The sequence below is a fragment of the Drepanopeziza brunnea genome (genome assembly GCF_022702325.1).
Source record: "Drepanopeziza brunnea f. sp. 'multigermtubi' strain 214-2 chromosome Unknown ctg15, whole genome shotgun sequence".
NCBI lineage: Eukaryota > Fungi > Ascomycota > Leotiomycetes > Helotiales > Drepanopezizaceae > Drepanopeziza > Drepanopeziza brunnea.
In genome coordinates, this window is record NW_027094078.1 from 443,412 (window position 1) to 459,318 (window position 15,907).

General features: G+C 49.5%; 3 protein-coding genes across 3 annotated transcripts; all 3 read right to left on the reverse strand.

Annotated features, from left to right (window-relative positions):
- Positions 1–633: 633 nt before the first annotated feature.
- L3040_008207 (uncharacterized protein) lies at positions 634–3,295 on the reverse strand (the record flags this gene model as incomplete). The annotated part of the gene is made up of 3 exons (XM_007297156.1): positions 634–1,280; positions 1,326–2,822; positions 2,977–3,295. 3 exons carry the CDS (start codon positions 3,293–3,295, stop codon positions 634–636), a joined length of 2,463 nt encoding a protein of 820 aa, XP_007297218.1.
- A 1,742-nt stretch (positions 3,296–5,037) lies between these two features.
- Positions 5,038–6,369, reverse strand: L3040_008208 (uncharacterized protein; the record flags this gene model as incomplete). The annotated part of the gene is made up of 4 exons (XM_007297155.2): positions 5,038–5,135; positions 5,183–5,466; positions 5,521–6,109; positions 6,183–6,369. The coding sequence occupies 4 exons, from the start codon at positions 6,367–6,369 to the stop codon at positions 5,038–5,040; spliced, it is 1,158 nt and encodes a 385-aa protein (XP_007297217.2).
- An 8,058-nt stretch (positions 6,370–14,427) lies between these two features.
- L3040_008209 (uncharacterized protein) lies at positions 14,428–14,806 on the reverse strand (the record flags this gene model as incomplete). The annotated part of the gene is made up of 2 exons (XM_066153931.1): positions 14,428–14,647; positions 14,730–14,806. 2 exons carry the CDS (start codon positions 14,804–14,806, stop codon positions 14,428–14,430), a joined length of 297 nt encoding a protein of 98 aa, XP_066010480.1.
- Between the last annotated feature and the right edge of the window lie 1,101 nt (positions 14,807–15,907).

The following is a 15,907-nucleotide window of genomic DNA, read 5'->3' on the forward strand; positions in this document are numbered from 1 at the left end:
CCCTACTCTATCGATTCACCCACCGATCTATTCACGATCATCTTACCCAACCTCACCCAACCTCATCACCACCTCATCAAACCCAACCTCATCACCACCTCATCAAACCCAACCCAACCCAACCTCGTCACCACCTCATCACCACCTCATCAAACACACCAGAAAGAATCCAAAGCCCCCGCCGCCCATTTTCACATCTCGCATCTCACATCTCACATCTCGCATCTCACATCTCACATTTCATACCTATATCCCGTATCTACCGGACGTTAGTTAGTTTCCCCACCACCACGGCCCGTTCATTCATCCATCCATCCATTAGTCAATTAATTAATGCATTCATTGATCTATCGATATTGATATTCCCCCCCCCCCCCCCCCCCCTCCCCAAAAACATTATCGTCTGATTAGGATAGGGAAGAAAAAAAAAAAGAATAAAATAAAAAAAAAATAATAATAAAAAAAACCTACTTCCAAACCTCCAAACCATGGAAACGCCCAGCGCCAGAGTCAGCATCCGTAAGCCGTGATCCTCTCCTCTCTCTTTTCATCCACCCCATCCACCCGTCTGCCCATCAATGTCCTCCGCCGCAAGCCCTTTAACCACCAGCGCGCCCACCTTCCAGCACCGGCTCACTCACACCTCTGCCCCGTCTGAGGCTCACCAGGGAGTGCTGATTTCAGCTCTTCGACGCTTAACCCCTCCGCGGTCTTATCCTGGACGTCATCAGCACTGCCCACCTCCCCCATGGCCAGCACCTCCCCCTCGGTACAGACACCCCCCTCACAGACCATGACGCGCGTCTCGCCATCGCGACCAAAACCAGCCAGCAAGCCATTCCGGCCCCTCAGCCACCCCTCTGGACCCCCCTTCAACCACGCAAAAGTGCTCAGCCCGCCCCGCGGCGCCTTCTCGAACTCCTTGACTCTCCCCAAGCCAGCACTCGTGTCGCCACCACCACCACCACCACCGCCGGCGACCACGACGCCGCGGACACCGAGCTGGGAGGCGACGACGCTGGGCATGAAACTGGCAAACAGCCAGGGGTATTGCAACATCTCGCTTTCGAAACACGCGAGCGTCTGCTTGGCTTTCTCCGCGTAGGTGAGGTCGTTGAGCAGAGAGGAGAGACGGTAGAGGTTGGATGCAGAGGTGCCGTTGGTGGATGGCTCGGACGTGTCCATGCCGTCTTTGAGGCGGAGGATGAGGTGTGGTGCGGTGGACGACGTGGAGAAGAAACCGCCAATGTTGACGTCGAAGAAGAGGGAGATTTGGGTTTCTGAAATCGTCAGTTTGTAAAGAGTTCTACTTGGGAGCAACTCACGCTGCAGCTCATCAGCCCATTTGAGCCACTCCTCATCAAAAGTAGCTTCATAGAGGTCGATCAAGCCCTCGACCAAGAAAGCGTAATCGTCTGCAAACCCCTCCGTATCACCCCGTCCTTCTCGCCAGATCCGGTAGAGGATTTTGGAGGATGAGTCGTAGAGGTTCTGCTTGATAAATGTCGCGGCCTTGATAGCAAAACCGAGAAGCTCTTCCGACTTCGCAGGGTCAAAACCTTTGAAGACCCCACCAGTCCTAGCTAGGGCCCCAACAGCAAGGCCATTCCAGCTGGTCACGATCTTATCATCTAAGCCTGGTCGAACCCGCTCTTTCTCTCGGTGTGCTCGCAGCGCAGCCTTGCCCGCTTTGATAATCCGCACCACCTCCTCCTCCTTCATGCCAAACTGACTAGCCAACGCACTAGGCGTGCTAACAATCGCGAGGACGTTCTGATCGAGAAACTCGTCGTGACCATCGTTCTCCGGCCCGACATTTCCATGTCCCGTAACGTTGAAGAAGGCCGATAGAATAGGCTCGTTCTCCCCAAGCACGTTCTCAAACTCCCGCTTCGTCCAGACGTAGAAAGCCCCCTCCCGCTTCTCCGAGTCGCCCCTCCGGTACAGACTATCCGCATCCTGGCTGGAATAGAAACCGCCCTCCGCGTGCGCCAAGTCGGTCGTCAGATACGTCGAAATGTCATACACAACGCCCAGCAACTCCGCATCTCTCGAGAGCAGGAAGGCATCCAGATAGACGTGGAGCAGCTGAGCATTATCATACAACATCTTTTCGAAATGCGGTAGCGACCAGTCCGCCGTGACCGAGTAACGCGCAAATCCATTTCCCACTTGGTCATGCACGCCCCCCCTCGCCATCTTCCGCAGCGTCGTGACGGCCATGCTCTGCGCATTCCGACATTCCGGCGCGCCCACCACATCCACGACAATGGACGGGTACTGTCCCAACCTCAAGAGAAACGACAGCTTTGACGGCGTCGGGAACTTCGGCGCGAGCCCAAACCCACCATTCGTACTATCGTAAGTCGAAGAGAAGTGCTGCACAGCCTCCTCCAGCAACTCGATATCCAAGCCATCACCGCCTTCCCCGTCCCCCAGGCGGCTTCCAAAAGTGCCATCCGCAGCGAAGCTCTTCAGCTGCTCCAAGATCTGCTTCGAGTCGCGGCGGCACCTTTCTTCCTGCTCCCTCCACACCGAACTCAGCTTCTGCAAGATACCCAGAAAGTCGACTTGGTCCTCAAAAGCTGTGCCAGAGGAATGTCCCGGCCAGTAGGTTCCGCCGAAGACGGGTTCCAGGTCGGGGGTGAGGAAGACGTTGAGAGGCCAGCCGCCGGACCCGGTCGTTGCTTGGACGAAGTTCATGTAGATGCGGTCGATGTCGGGACGCACCTCGCGGTCGATCTTGACGGGGATGAAGTGGGTGTTGAGGAGGGTAGCGATTTCTTCGTTCTCGAAGGATTCGCGCTCCATTACATGACACCCTTTTACTATCAGCTTGGTCCTCCCTCTTTGCAGACGTCAGGCCGCCATCTCCGTCTCCGTCTCCGTCTCTGTCATCGTCCTTATCCTCCAGCCCAGCTCCCCCCCTCACATCCACCAATGGTGCCGCAGGGAAGAGAGAAGCAAGAAACTTACAGTGACAAGCAGCATACCCTATACTGACAAATATCAGCCGATTCTCCCGCCGAGCCATTTCCACCGCCTCACTCCCCCAAAGCTGCCACGCCACCGGGTTACCTCTATGTGCCCGCACATACGGGCTCCTGCTCTCCCCGGCACGATTCCTCAGCACCAGCTTCTCCTCCGTTCTCTTCTTCGCCTCTCCCTCCTTGTCCCGACCATCTCCCGCAGCTCTAGAGCCAGGACTGCCTTGGTTCAGCTTGAGAGCCTGCCCGATCCCTTTGCCCTCTTCCGCACTCACGCCCGCGCCCACCCCGCGGAGTTGTGCTGCCATCATGACGGACTTTGCTCGGGCCCCGCTACCCGGCTCCCCTTTTATATCGCTCGTTTCCCTCTCTCTTCCCGTCTGCGGGCACGCGCGTGGTGTAGATAGACGCGCTTGCTCGCCGACACAGCCGTATCCGGAGCGAGCTCTCTGCTTGCTTGCAGACTTCGAGTTCGAATATCCGCGCGCGCGCGCGATCTGCTGATTCCCTATGCCCCCTCAGAAATGCCTCAGCAATCTCTCAGCAACGTCTGGGTCTTTGTCAAGTCGTATTTTGTTATCGTTGCGACCCGGGTTGACTCGACTCGGCAGCCCCGCCTCGTAGCGGGGTATAATATCGTCGATAGGCCGTCTCGTTCGTAGACTTACTAGATAGCCGCGCAAGAAAGAGCCCCCGCCCCTTGCGATCTATCTTTCTTTCTGCTGCTCGTCCGGCCCAGGTGTGTGCAAAGGTCCGAGATTCCTCTCTCTTGCTCTTCCTGTTTCGTTTCTATCACGCCCGCAGCATTAGAATCGTGTGGTGGAGTCTCTCGCAGAAAGTTCGTGTGGAGAAGCCCACACATACACTTTCCTTATCGGCGTGGAAAATGTTATCGCGAGAAAAATGTCAATCAGTAATCAGTAGGTAATCGCAACCCTGCAACCCTGACTCTCTGGCGTAGCGCCAATAATCAGCGACGGAAAATAAGACGGAGAATGAGAGCGAGATGACTCGAGTCAAGTCAAGGGTGATTGATGATTAATCAACCAGTAGAGAGAATGTCTGATATTTTGGTCACCAGGGATCACCTGGATCATTTGCAAGGTCGCTTTTAATTTACTCGATCATGGGTTCTTGCTATAAGAGGAGGGTACGATCTACTCCGTACCGCAGGTGTAAATATAATCACGGAGGGGGGTGGGGCGGGCGGGGGCTGGTTTTATTCCTTAAGCAATAACTGCGCCCTTTTACGTATTGATTGTAATCTCTCGCCCGACACTTTTTATAGATTTCGATCTAAATTCAGCCCTGTCGGTGACGGCCATACCGGTTTCGAAGTCGTGCTGAAACGTCAATGCCAAGTATATTCTGTTATCACAGCACGGTTGCATCTTGTCACAGGAAATTGGAAAAGCACGCACGTCAGATGGTTGGGCGTATTCATCAGGTACTTCGTTTGTGCTCTTGCTTTGCCTTGATCGTCTAACCATCTTAAAGACAACTCCAAAGCTCACGTAGCCCATAACATCGTAAAAAGCATCTTTCGAAATCTCGCCCAGAGGAACACCATCATATGCAAGCCCAACGGGAGGCCCGCAGGACATGAGAGAGAAATCCGTGTTTGAAAAAGGAGGACTCATCGAGAAAAGGGTGTAGTGATACAAAGAAGTGAAAAAACAAACGCCTGCCCCTAAAAAAGGTCCCACAACGAGAGACACGGGTACCCACGGACGTAGAAACCGTCATGTCTACCGAGAAGTCGTTCCCATGCCTCCAAGGTTGAGGTTGCAAAATGCAAGAGAGACGAGAAGTACATCGTGTGCGCAAGACCAGAAATACCAGAAGTTTTGCAGGAAATTCGTTACCCTCTAGAACGCGCGACTCTCGTCCAAGATGTGCGACCGATTTTGATGGATGGATCGTGCCTAAGCGTGGTCCAGCGACGGAACCAGGCCAACGACGACCGCAGCCCGTTGAAGATTGTACATGCAAGAGCCACTCACATGGCGCACATAAGATTCATCAGATGGCGTACAAGGTACTCAGGCATCTACTTGATGGAGGCTTCGACGCCAGGCAGGCCAATAGGCTCGCTGACCTCTTTGGTGAAGGATCCGATCATGTTACCGGGCTCCTTGTAGTTGCACACTGAAAGAGGTTAGCAAGATTCAGATCGAGATGAGATGATATCTTACCAGTGTACATGCTAGCGTAGGAAAAGATGGTACCAGCGTTGCACGTGGCAGTGTAGCATCCAACATGAGTGGTGCTCTTCCAGAGGATCGCAGTCAAGTGCAAGTACTCGGGAACGCCCGAGGTAGCTGGGCTATCCTGTCCCCAAGGCATGTTGGCAATCTCGCCGTAGTACCATTGGTTGGTGATGGCGTCGGCAGCCACGTTGGCGGGATCCAGCGTGGACATGTCGGCAGTTGTGCCGTAGGCTGCAAGGTTTTGGCCGTATCCGCCACCTCCTTGCTCCCTAGTTGTGGTCAGTCTCGACCCGCATCATTGGGGTGGGGGGTGATCCACTTACATGTCATGCTCGAAGACGCAGTTGTAGGCAATCGTCTGGGCGTAGCTAGCGAGAGTGTCGTCCCATTCCAAGGGGTCGGCAGAGTGGTTAGCGCGGTGCTTGTTGTGGTGGTACAGAGCGGCGGATTTGTAGTCGGTTGGCTTAACGTCCTCCATCTTAGTCGCTGGGTAGGGAGCAGGTTCGGGAGCTGGAGCTGGAGCTGGCTTAGGCTCGTAAACTGGCTTAGGCTCAGGCTCAGGCATTGGCTTAGCCTCGTAAACTGGCTTAGGCTCAGGCTTAGGCTCAGGCTTAGGCTCAGGCTCAGGCTTAGGCATTGGCTTAGCCTCGTAAACTGGCTTAGGCGCCGGAGCTGGCTTTGGAGCTGGCTCGTAGGTCGGAACTGGCTTGAAATCCGGAAGTGGCTTTGGCTTAAAATCCGGAAATGGCTTTGGCTTGTAATCCGGAAGTGGCTTTGACTTGAAATCCGGAAATCCCTTGGGCATGAAACCCGGACCTGGCATGAACTTCGGACCGGGCTTGAAATCCGAACCTGGCTTGTAATCCATAATTTTCTTGAAGTCCGGCCCGAAGGGTGGGCCTGGCTTGAAGACTGGTGCAGCAAATGTCAGCATATTCACAAGAAAGCACCTCGCTATTGGGACACGATCACGGGATCTACTAACATGGATGCGGGGCGGGAGGGGGCACCGGGGTTTCGTATCCAGGGTGTGGTGCGGTGACGGTCACGGTGACATATTCGATGGCGACCTCGAAGTTCGTGACGACGGCCTTCTTATGGAGACCGAAGTGGACCGGCGAAGCCACGGCGAGGGTCGCACCGAGGGCAGCGAGGATGACTGAAGAACGCATCTTGACTCGTGGGGAGTTTTCGAGATAACGAGTGACTGGGTGGTGGAGGGTGAGGATGAGTGAGGTATGTGTGGTGAGCTTTCTTTTGAGAAAGCAGGAAGAGAGAGGGTATCGGTATCGGTATCGGTATCGGTGGGTATCGGGTCAGGACAGGACAGAAACTAGGGCACGGGAGCGATCAGGTTGGGTGGAGAAGAGATCGAGACCGTGCAGCGCAGCTGTACTTATGATCCTGTCGAAGAATGCGGAATGTGTTGCGAAGGGGTCGCGGTGATTGTTGCGTTGCGGTTGCTTACTTGTTCGAGACTGGGGGATTTGGCGGGGTCGCACGGGGGCGGAAGTCGTGAACTTGAATTTGAGAGTGGTGAATCGGGGGGGGTTCATGGAAGGTAATGTTGGTCAAGGTGAATTGTAAACTGATCAATCAACACACTGGAAGGAGTGACAGAGTGTTGGAGGGGGGGGCCTAAGGAGTGTGGTGTCGCAGAACGTCGACGAGAACTGAATTTGAAGATGCAGATGGGGAAGAGAAGGGAGGAAGACGCGAAGGGCAGCGGTGGTGAGCGTGTACAAATACTAGGCCCGGAAATGAGATTGGCCAAGCACGGGCCGGCTGGGGTGGGGTGGGGCGGGTGGGGCGGGACAGGGCTAAGCGGGGGGGGATGGCAGGCCACGCTAGGACCAAGTGTGGGCTAGCCGGGAATTGGATATTTTGGGTTTTTCGGAGACGGGGAAGCGCTGTCAACATGAAACAGGCCAAGCCTGAGAAGATGTCCCCGTCCCTCTGTCGCTTGCACTTTCACTTCGTCTCTCCCTTCTCCCTCCTTCCCTTCCTCCCTTCCTCCCTCCTCCCACCTCCCGCCTTCCGCCTCCCGCCTCCCGCCGTCTCCCGGGGAATACCGAGGTGAATGAAGAGATCCATGAATCGCTCGCTTGTTGAATACTGACCGTCGATGAATAAAATACACGACGCATGGGAACGACGTGCTTGGCGGTGCCAGCCATCTATTGATTCATTATTCTTACTCACGCTCAATTTCCAATTCCACGAGAGCGTCCAGACCAGGCTTTTCCGAGCCGGTTATAGTAACAATCACCATCACAATCTTATATATTTATTTATAATGTATGTATATATATATATATATACATCCGTATATATATATATATATCTATCGAGTATATATATAGAGAGAGAGATATCGAGTGTATATATAAATACATCAAGTCATTATCCGGATCCCGTAATCAAACGAGCACACAGTCACTCACATGGTCGCTGAGGAACGATGGAGGGCGACGATCCTCCGCTGCTGCATGGATTTCCGATAGTACGAGTTTAATGGGACATAAATATGTACGACATCAATACTGCTCGATTACTTCATGATTCCCTTCTTTCTTCTTCAGCCTACTACCGGTACCGTACTGCACGGTACTGTTCACAACTGCTCGCCTGATGAGTTTCGTATCCCCGTCGCCCAGGAGCGGTGCGAGCTGCTGCCAAGTAGGCGCAGAGACGCGTTAAGGGCCTTGATACTTTCTTGGTCTTCATGGCTACGCTGTATGCACTACCGGTACAGTATTACTGAAGTACGTAGTACGACAACTATCAGAAACGCTGCAAACAAGCCAGACAGACCCGCGTTCCACGGCCTTCAACCCAGGCCAAATCAAACCACCGATTCCGACTTCGTCACAGGCCAACCAACCCATCCACCGTCCGAACAACTGTTCAAACCGGAGTGAATTCATCTGATGTCGGGATCGTCGAAGTTCCAATGCCATGCCATGCCTTGTCTTGCCACCCGAGAGACACTCTGTTTGCTCGCGGGGGTGTGGTATGCCGGTTCCGGCCTCTGATTGGGGCCCGCCCTGGGAATTTCTCTGATTTGTTTTGGGTTTTTATATTTTCCTTTTTCCTTTTTATTTGATTTTATTTTCCTTGTTCCTGCATTTTTGCCATCAAGAGCCAGGAACCATTCTCCTCTCGCTTAGGAATGCCGGCGCCAGGAGAAGTTGCCCAGCCAGCCGGCCAGCCGGGCTATCCAGCTATCCAGCTAGCCATCCACCCATCCACCCAACCAGCTCCAGACGAAGAAATACGAACACGGACGAACACTGCTGACATTGACAACCCGACAACCCGACAACCTGACCTCCTCCTCTGCAACCTCGACCCCGACAACCTCATCGTCGGTGTCAACAAATCCGTAACACCCGACCTGTCCGCTGCCGACACCGAGACCCTTCCGGTAATCTGGCCATTACTGTACAGTACCGGTAGATTACATTACTCCGTGTTTACTTCTGCCCGCGCGCGCATCATCCTCAGCCGCCCCTGGCCTCTGCGCTCGGGATGTACGTTTAGACTTTCGAGATCCGCACGATCTAATTTGCGCCAAGGTGAGACGAGACGGCGGGGTGGATGATGAGAGGGAAGTCTCGATTCTCGTCTCGTCTCCACTCTTGGCGGACATGACAGACCGGATATGACAGATAGAATAAGACATGACGAAACCGGCGACCGGACTCTACCCGGTGATGAGGGCGCATTTTCCAAACCTCATTGGTGAGATTCTGGGTTTCATGACAACGACCATGACGACAACGACCACAACAATTACAACAACAATCACAACAACAACAACAACAACAGCGATAATCACTGACGACCACGAGTCGACGAGGACCAAACCTTCAGCTTGGCTTATTAATCTTCTTCTTACTCCCCCCCTTATGATTACATGTCGAAGGTACGTACGTAGTAGTACGTAGTATGCTTTGCATGAGATCTAACCAGGTTCTCAACCGATCAACTTACTACGTACAATATAAGTAAGGATTCATTCAGCCTTGCAAAGTATCTTTGAGCCAGTATATAGTCTGTGCAATGGACGTGACAGGGCTTTAAGCTATGCAGAAATCACCGCTCTACGACTTACTACGTATGAAGTTAAACTGGGTCCGACATTGATTCATGGGAAAGGTACGTAGTAGGTACCGGTAGTGAGTGACACTTGAGGCTTCGTACCAGTACTTCTCGCTCGATTCTTTTCTCAAGCACGCCCGACCATATACTACTAGTAGTAGTCGTACTACTGTCCCTAGTCCATACCATAGTACAGACGATAATGGCGTTTCAGAGTCAAATATCAGCTTTGCTTATTCTCTTGTGCCTCGACCACCTCGTGGTCCTTCGTCCGGTCGATGCCTGAACATGTTTCGTCTGATACTGCTGGCAGCTGCCGGCCGAGCTACTCCCAGGCCCCGCCCCGAACTGCCCAGACCTCCTCCCATCCCTCCCCTTACCTCGAGTTATCCTTGCTTACCAAGTACTACGTACTACGTACAACGATCAACCACCATCAATCCATAAGACTGTGTGCAGAAGAATACTCCGTAAATCTCCAGTCCTCTCTCTCCCCGGCCGCGATTCTCCGGCAGGTACCCGATGATCATCCACCGCTTCTCCTCCTCGCTTCATCTCGCCTCGCCGCAGCATCTGAGGTGAGACCTCCCACCGCCAACCACCCCCCCCCCTCCCCCCTGCCATGCGCCGCTTGTCGGACGAGGAGAACCAACCGAGAGAACACGAACGAACGTCCTCTTACAGCTTCCCCTCCTCCCCCTCGATCTCACCTTCCTCATCCCTCCACCAACGATCCATCATCACGCACCACTCCAGCTAGCCAGCCAGCCAGCCGGTCAGTCGGTCAGTCAGTCAGTCAGTCAGTCAGTCAGTCAGTCAGTCAGTCAGTCAGTCAGTCAGTCAGGCTTCCCAACATTCCCGTCCAACTCGGCGCTCAGCTTCTCACGTGGCACATCTCTTCCTCCCTCTCAGCACCCCCCATCCATTCATCCACTCATCCACTCATCCATCGCTCCTCACCGCTCCACCTCCTTCAAATTCCAAACACGGCCGTACGTCAGCAAAGTACGAGGGAAGTCAGAAGTAAGTCGAAATCAGGGTGCAAGTAAAGGTTGTGGTGTGTCATGCCTCAAGCCCCGGGTCGCACCAGAAGAGTCAGTCGCACATGGTGGTACTTGCTCTAGATCTCCCTCTACCGCCTTCCACGGCATTGGGAGGCGTTCTGGAGACGAGGGACTGCGATAAGATACAGAGAAGACACACAAAAGAAGAGATGCAGATGAGATACAAAGATGAGACACCGAAACGAGATGCAGAGATGTGGTGTCCCCGCGATCGAGGCAACCCCAGACGTCGTGGCTGCTCTTGAAAATCCGGTTGAGCGTCGTACCTACCCCCGGGGAGCCGACGTCCGGTTATAGCTCTCTATCTCTGCGTGTAACGAGACGGTTGGGGATCTGTTCAAAAATTTGTGAGCGATGTACAGCAGGACGTTCAAGTTCAATTGCTAGCGGCATCGAGGCATAAGGTAGGTGAGAAGTGATAAGTATCGTAGCAACGCTGTGTTTGTTTTGTTTCTTTGTGTTTCCATCATGTACTCCATCCGGTGCTCAATTGCTGACTAATTGCATCGTATTCGAAGTATGCAAGCACGATAGCTAGCTAGCTAACTTTCTTGGAGTAACGATCACTTTTGTCACTTCCATCCACCGGTCGGATCAGCTTGTTCAGATCTCCACCTCATGCTGAAGCCATCTATCTATCTAATTGTGCAAGCAGCGGCCGAATACACACACACATATACAAACAAACGAATAAACAAATAGTATCACGCTACAGCAATCAACCCACAACGCGCAAGCTCGAGATCACACACATACACGTCTCTCTCTTTCTCTCTCTCTCTCCTTCTATGCTTTCCCCACTCTCCATCTCCCTCTCCTCCTTCTTCCCACGGTTCTGTCTTCCCCTTCCCCTTCCCCTCCTACGTCTCTTCTCTCGTGGTCAGTCGTCTTCCTTCCTTCCTAGCTACGTTTTATTTATTTACATTTACATTCACGACTACGTTTTCGTTCTAAGCATGCTTGCATTCACTAACCAGCAACAACTTCCTCCATTATACACTAGAGCTCATCGTCAACGAAGGTGGATATTAACGCGAACAACGGATGAGCTCTAGTGCACAATTGACGAGCCATCCCCTCTTCACTGACCAAGTGACAGGCAACCATACACACACATATATTTATCGCGAAAGTATACGGGTGCTCATCTCACTCTACTCTCTCCTCTTCTTCTTGAATCCCTTCCTTTAGCCCCGGAAGTTGGAACCGAAACCGAACACGTTTTACTGGGTTTGACAGGCCTCTAGTTGAGTAGGCAGTTATCTACTTCTGGTTTAATTTGGAATTCAGGTGTAGATGGGTGTTATTGTTTAGGTATGTGTGTATCTATATGCGGAAGTATCGATATCTTGTGTATATATATATATATATGTATATATGCATTTTCTCCTGAAATAGCCTTAGATCGCCCTAGATCTAGATAGAGAGAAGAGAGAAGGGGAAAAAGAAGAAGAATATTGATTTTCGCATTTATGAATCATGTACATCTCTTCTCTACTTCACAACGTCCATTATACAGATCCGATTAATTGATCACATCCTTTTCTTTTCGAAAAAGGATGGGGGGAGGGGAGGGGGTGGGGGGCCGCTCGGTCTCGGTATCGATAAAATTTTTTTTTTCCTTCTTTTTCGATTCAAATAACATCAATGAGTAATGTGACTCACTCTTATTTGTTTTTTTTTTTTTTTTTAAAAAAAAAAAAAAGAAAGAAAAAATAAAAAAAAACCTTTCAAGGAACAGACGAAGGAAATCAAATCAATGAATCGATTTGGTAAAGCAATGAATGAATGAATGGTCTGTGAAGCTTCCCCCGCCTCCCGTCTCTCCCCGTCTTCGTCCTCTTACCGGTACGGTACTTACCGGTATTTGCACTGTTTAATTTACGGCTCGAAACGGATCTCTCGTTTAAGCGAAAAAAATAAATAAATAAATAAATAAATAAATAAATAAATAAATAAATAAATAAATAAATAAATAAATAAATAAATAAATAAATAAATAAATAAATAAATAAATAAATAAATAAATAAATAAATAAATAAATAAATAAATAAATAAATAAATAAATAAATAAATAAATAAATAAATAAATAAATAGATTAAGTAGATTAATGCGAGATATGTAGATATATAAGTGTGTGTATATGTGTGTATGTGTATATGTGTATGTGTGTGTATGTGTGTATATCCTTTAACTGTTCTCAGCCTTTCTTCGTGGAAGCGGTCGCTGGCTGACTAGGTGAATCTTTCACAAGCTACGAAAAAAATAATGATATCAAATTAATTTTTTTTTTTTTTTTTTTTTTTTTTTTTTTTTTTTTTTCATCTACGTATGAAAGCCCGCGGCCGAGGAACCAAACGTATTAAATGGAGCGGGACGGGATACACCCAGAAAACTCGCGACACCCCTCCCCCCCAAAAAATTTTTCTTTTTCCTTTTTTTTTTGGGGGGCCCTTTTTAAGATCGATAGAGGGGGAGAGGGAACGAAAAAGGAATAGAAGAAAGGAATAGAAGAAAGAAAGAAAGAAAGAAAGAAAGAAAGAAAAAGGAAAAAAGGATAGGATAGGGAAAAAAAAAGGGAACCGGTTATTGTATATCTATCGTCGCTATTCCTGTACGAGACAAGATGCACTGATGATGAATGAGGTGACTGATTGATTGATTGATTAATAGATTCCTAGCTAGATATATATATATATATACATAAATGTAACTAATTGTTCTATTCTTATACTACATTACATTACATTAAATCAAAGCAGGAGAAGGCAAAGCGGTGCTCTTAGTACCTGTTAGTTAGTTAGGTAGCTAGGTACCTTTTGGAAACTACCTATCAGCGGCCGCTGTTTGATTAGATAGGTAGGTACCTACGCACATGTTAGTTAGCATAGCCCGCGGAAGAGGCTACATCGTATGCCTCCCTTTAATAATATACATACATATATATATATATTTCTATATTTCTATTTTCTTTCTATACTATCGCACTCTGAGTTCGAGTATTTTTTTTTTCCTCTCTGTGATACCTAGGATAGTCAGTGCGCCCGCCGCCTTTTTTTTACCCGCGGGCTTTCTCGGTAATGATAGTTCTGGGTAGGCAAGTAGGTAGGTACCGGTAGGTATCCTACGGTACGTCAAGCAGGTGTCCTAGGTACAGTACCTACTGCAGCTTCAGATAAGATAAGCCTTTCTATACGGAGGAAATTCGCTTACAACTCTATCGCGTTTGCGACAAGTACTATTATTTTTTCTTTCTTTTTTTCTTTCTTTTTGTTTTTAATATCTATCTCATTATACTTTCCGCGATGCGAAAAACGCGCTCTGGTACCGGTAGATCCTGCGGTTGTTAAATTGTTACGGCCGCTGTGCTATTAGAAAACAGAATGTGATCGCGCTTTTTAAACAGTGCGCGGATCAAGCTTTAAAGGATATAGAAACCGATAACGAAAAGAAAAGAAAGAAATGGGGCGATCGAAATATGAAATTTTGCTTTTACGTTGATACGGATATTCGAAATTTAATTTTTTTTGAAAAAAAAAAATTAAATAAAATAAAATAAAAGCTGCTTTACGGAAAGCTCGTATATCGAGTTAAAAAAAGGATGCGCGCGCGACCTTAAAATATATTAGTTTAATCGATTATAGAAAAACAATTCCATTCTATTGTAAAAGCTCAAAAAAGAAGAAGAAAAAAAAGCGATCCGATGATACCGCTATAAGCACCTCAGATTGAAAAGCCACACTCTTAATAGCACGCGTCAAAATCTAATCACTCAAGGGTTCTAAACATTTTTTTTTTTTTTCCCCATCTTCAACTATCATCACGCACGCTCTTAACGTCGTACAAAAAAACCACCGCCTCCTTTTTTTTTTTTTTTTTTTTTTTTTTTTTTTTTTTTTTCCCTTCGCATGATAGGTAGGTACCTTAGGTAGATGAACCCTGCATGAAAAACTAGCTGAGACCGCAACCCCCTATCCCCCCCCCCCGACCTTCACTCATTCATTCATACATACTACTGTACTAGGTAGTATATCCACGACCAAGCCCATCACCGAGCGCGCTAGCCCCGCACCGCACTACCGAGGAGGAAAACACAGAGAAAACAGTTCGACAAGTCGCCCACGGGACACGAAACCGGTCTTGGAAGCCAGCGGTCGACGACGAGGCGCGCGGAGATCTTTATCAATTGATCGTGGATCGAGCGAGAACTTGATGACGGGAGGAGGAGGAGGCACTTGCTGTGATCGAGGACGCTCGCGGAGCGGAACGCGCAGAGGGCACTGGGAATTTCGTGTTTCATGATGTGGTTTTCATAGCTGGAAGAGATGGATTGGAGAGAGGACCGGGGAGGGAGGGAGGTACCGTAGCTGGCTGTTATTTGTTTTCTTGCTTGGGCTTGATCTCTTCTTGGATGGGAATTGGCGATTCGCTTGTGACATGGCTGAATTGTAGCGGAGTTCCGCAATTCGAGGCTGGGTAGATGTGGTCTCGTTGGAAAAGCTCGGGTGTGGAGTCAAATGCAACAAAGTCGGTTGATTTTGTTCGAGGGAATGCCGACTTTGCTTATCTATCATAGTTGTTAAAATACGTTGCGTTATGCCTTTTTGGGGTATATAAAATGCTAGTCTTTTCGGTGTTCTGAGTATTTGTAATAGCACACTTGCTTAACCTGGGACACTTGCTTGTCCTGACTGTTATCGACAGCCCGCAGGTAAAAGTCATCGCACTGACTATGATAGGAGTTTTTTCTTTCTGGAGGGGGGGGGGATCAAGGCTGTGACTTGGTATCAAAGTGTCAAGGTTCAGGTTCCCCTCGACTCTCGCGGAGGCAACACACTACCGGTACCTGCGCTTGTCCGATCTGCGCCGTGGAGATGTCCCGTCCTGGGTTGGCTTGGCATCAGAGGTTAAGTGATCGCATCTGGCAAACATACAACTCACTAATTATCAGCTGGGAGAGAGAGAGAGAGAGAGAGAGCATTCTGGATGGCGACGATAACATCCACTCGATGCTTACTTAGCTGGTCTTGTCTTTCCGATTTTGACAAGCCTGCTGCTCAAGCAAATGAAAGAAAAAAAAAGGCATGGGCCGAAAAACTTCTTATTCTTTATAATTGGGTTTGATAGAGCGACAGAGAGTAAGCTGTATGCTTTTCTCCTGAGTCATATACGCGTATACGTAGTACTACGTCCCAGGCGCAAGTATTACCCCTTGAGGATGGGGTAACCAGGGGGTTTATAGTGGGAACTCAACTTTTGAGGCACCCTCGAGAGGTAATACTTAGGCCTGTACCGTGGTAGATCCCGTAAGTCGTTCGAGCTGCGAATACGATGTACGTTGGTGTAGACAGAGCAGATGGTGATGATGAAATCAGCCTTCCCCCCCATATTTTCTTTATCAATTCACGGCTGGACGTTTCATATATATGCCGATAAGCATGCTCGCATGAGCGTCCGTTCCCTTCCCTTTCCATTCCCTTTCCATGGCCTATCATGCGTCATAGGAATAACTCTACCGGGTGCGGAATGCTAAGCATCCG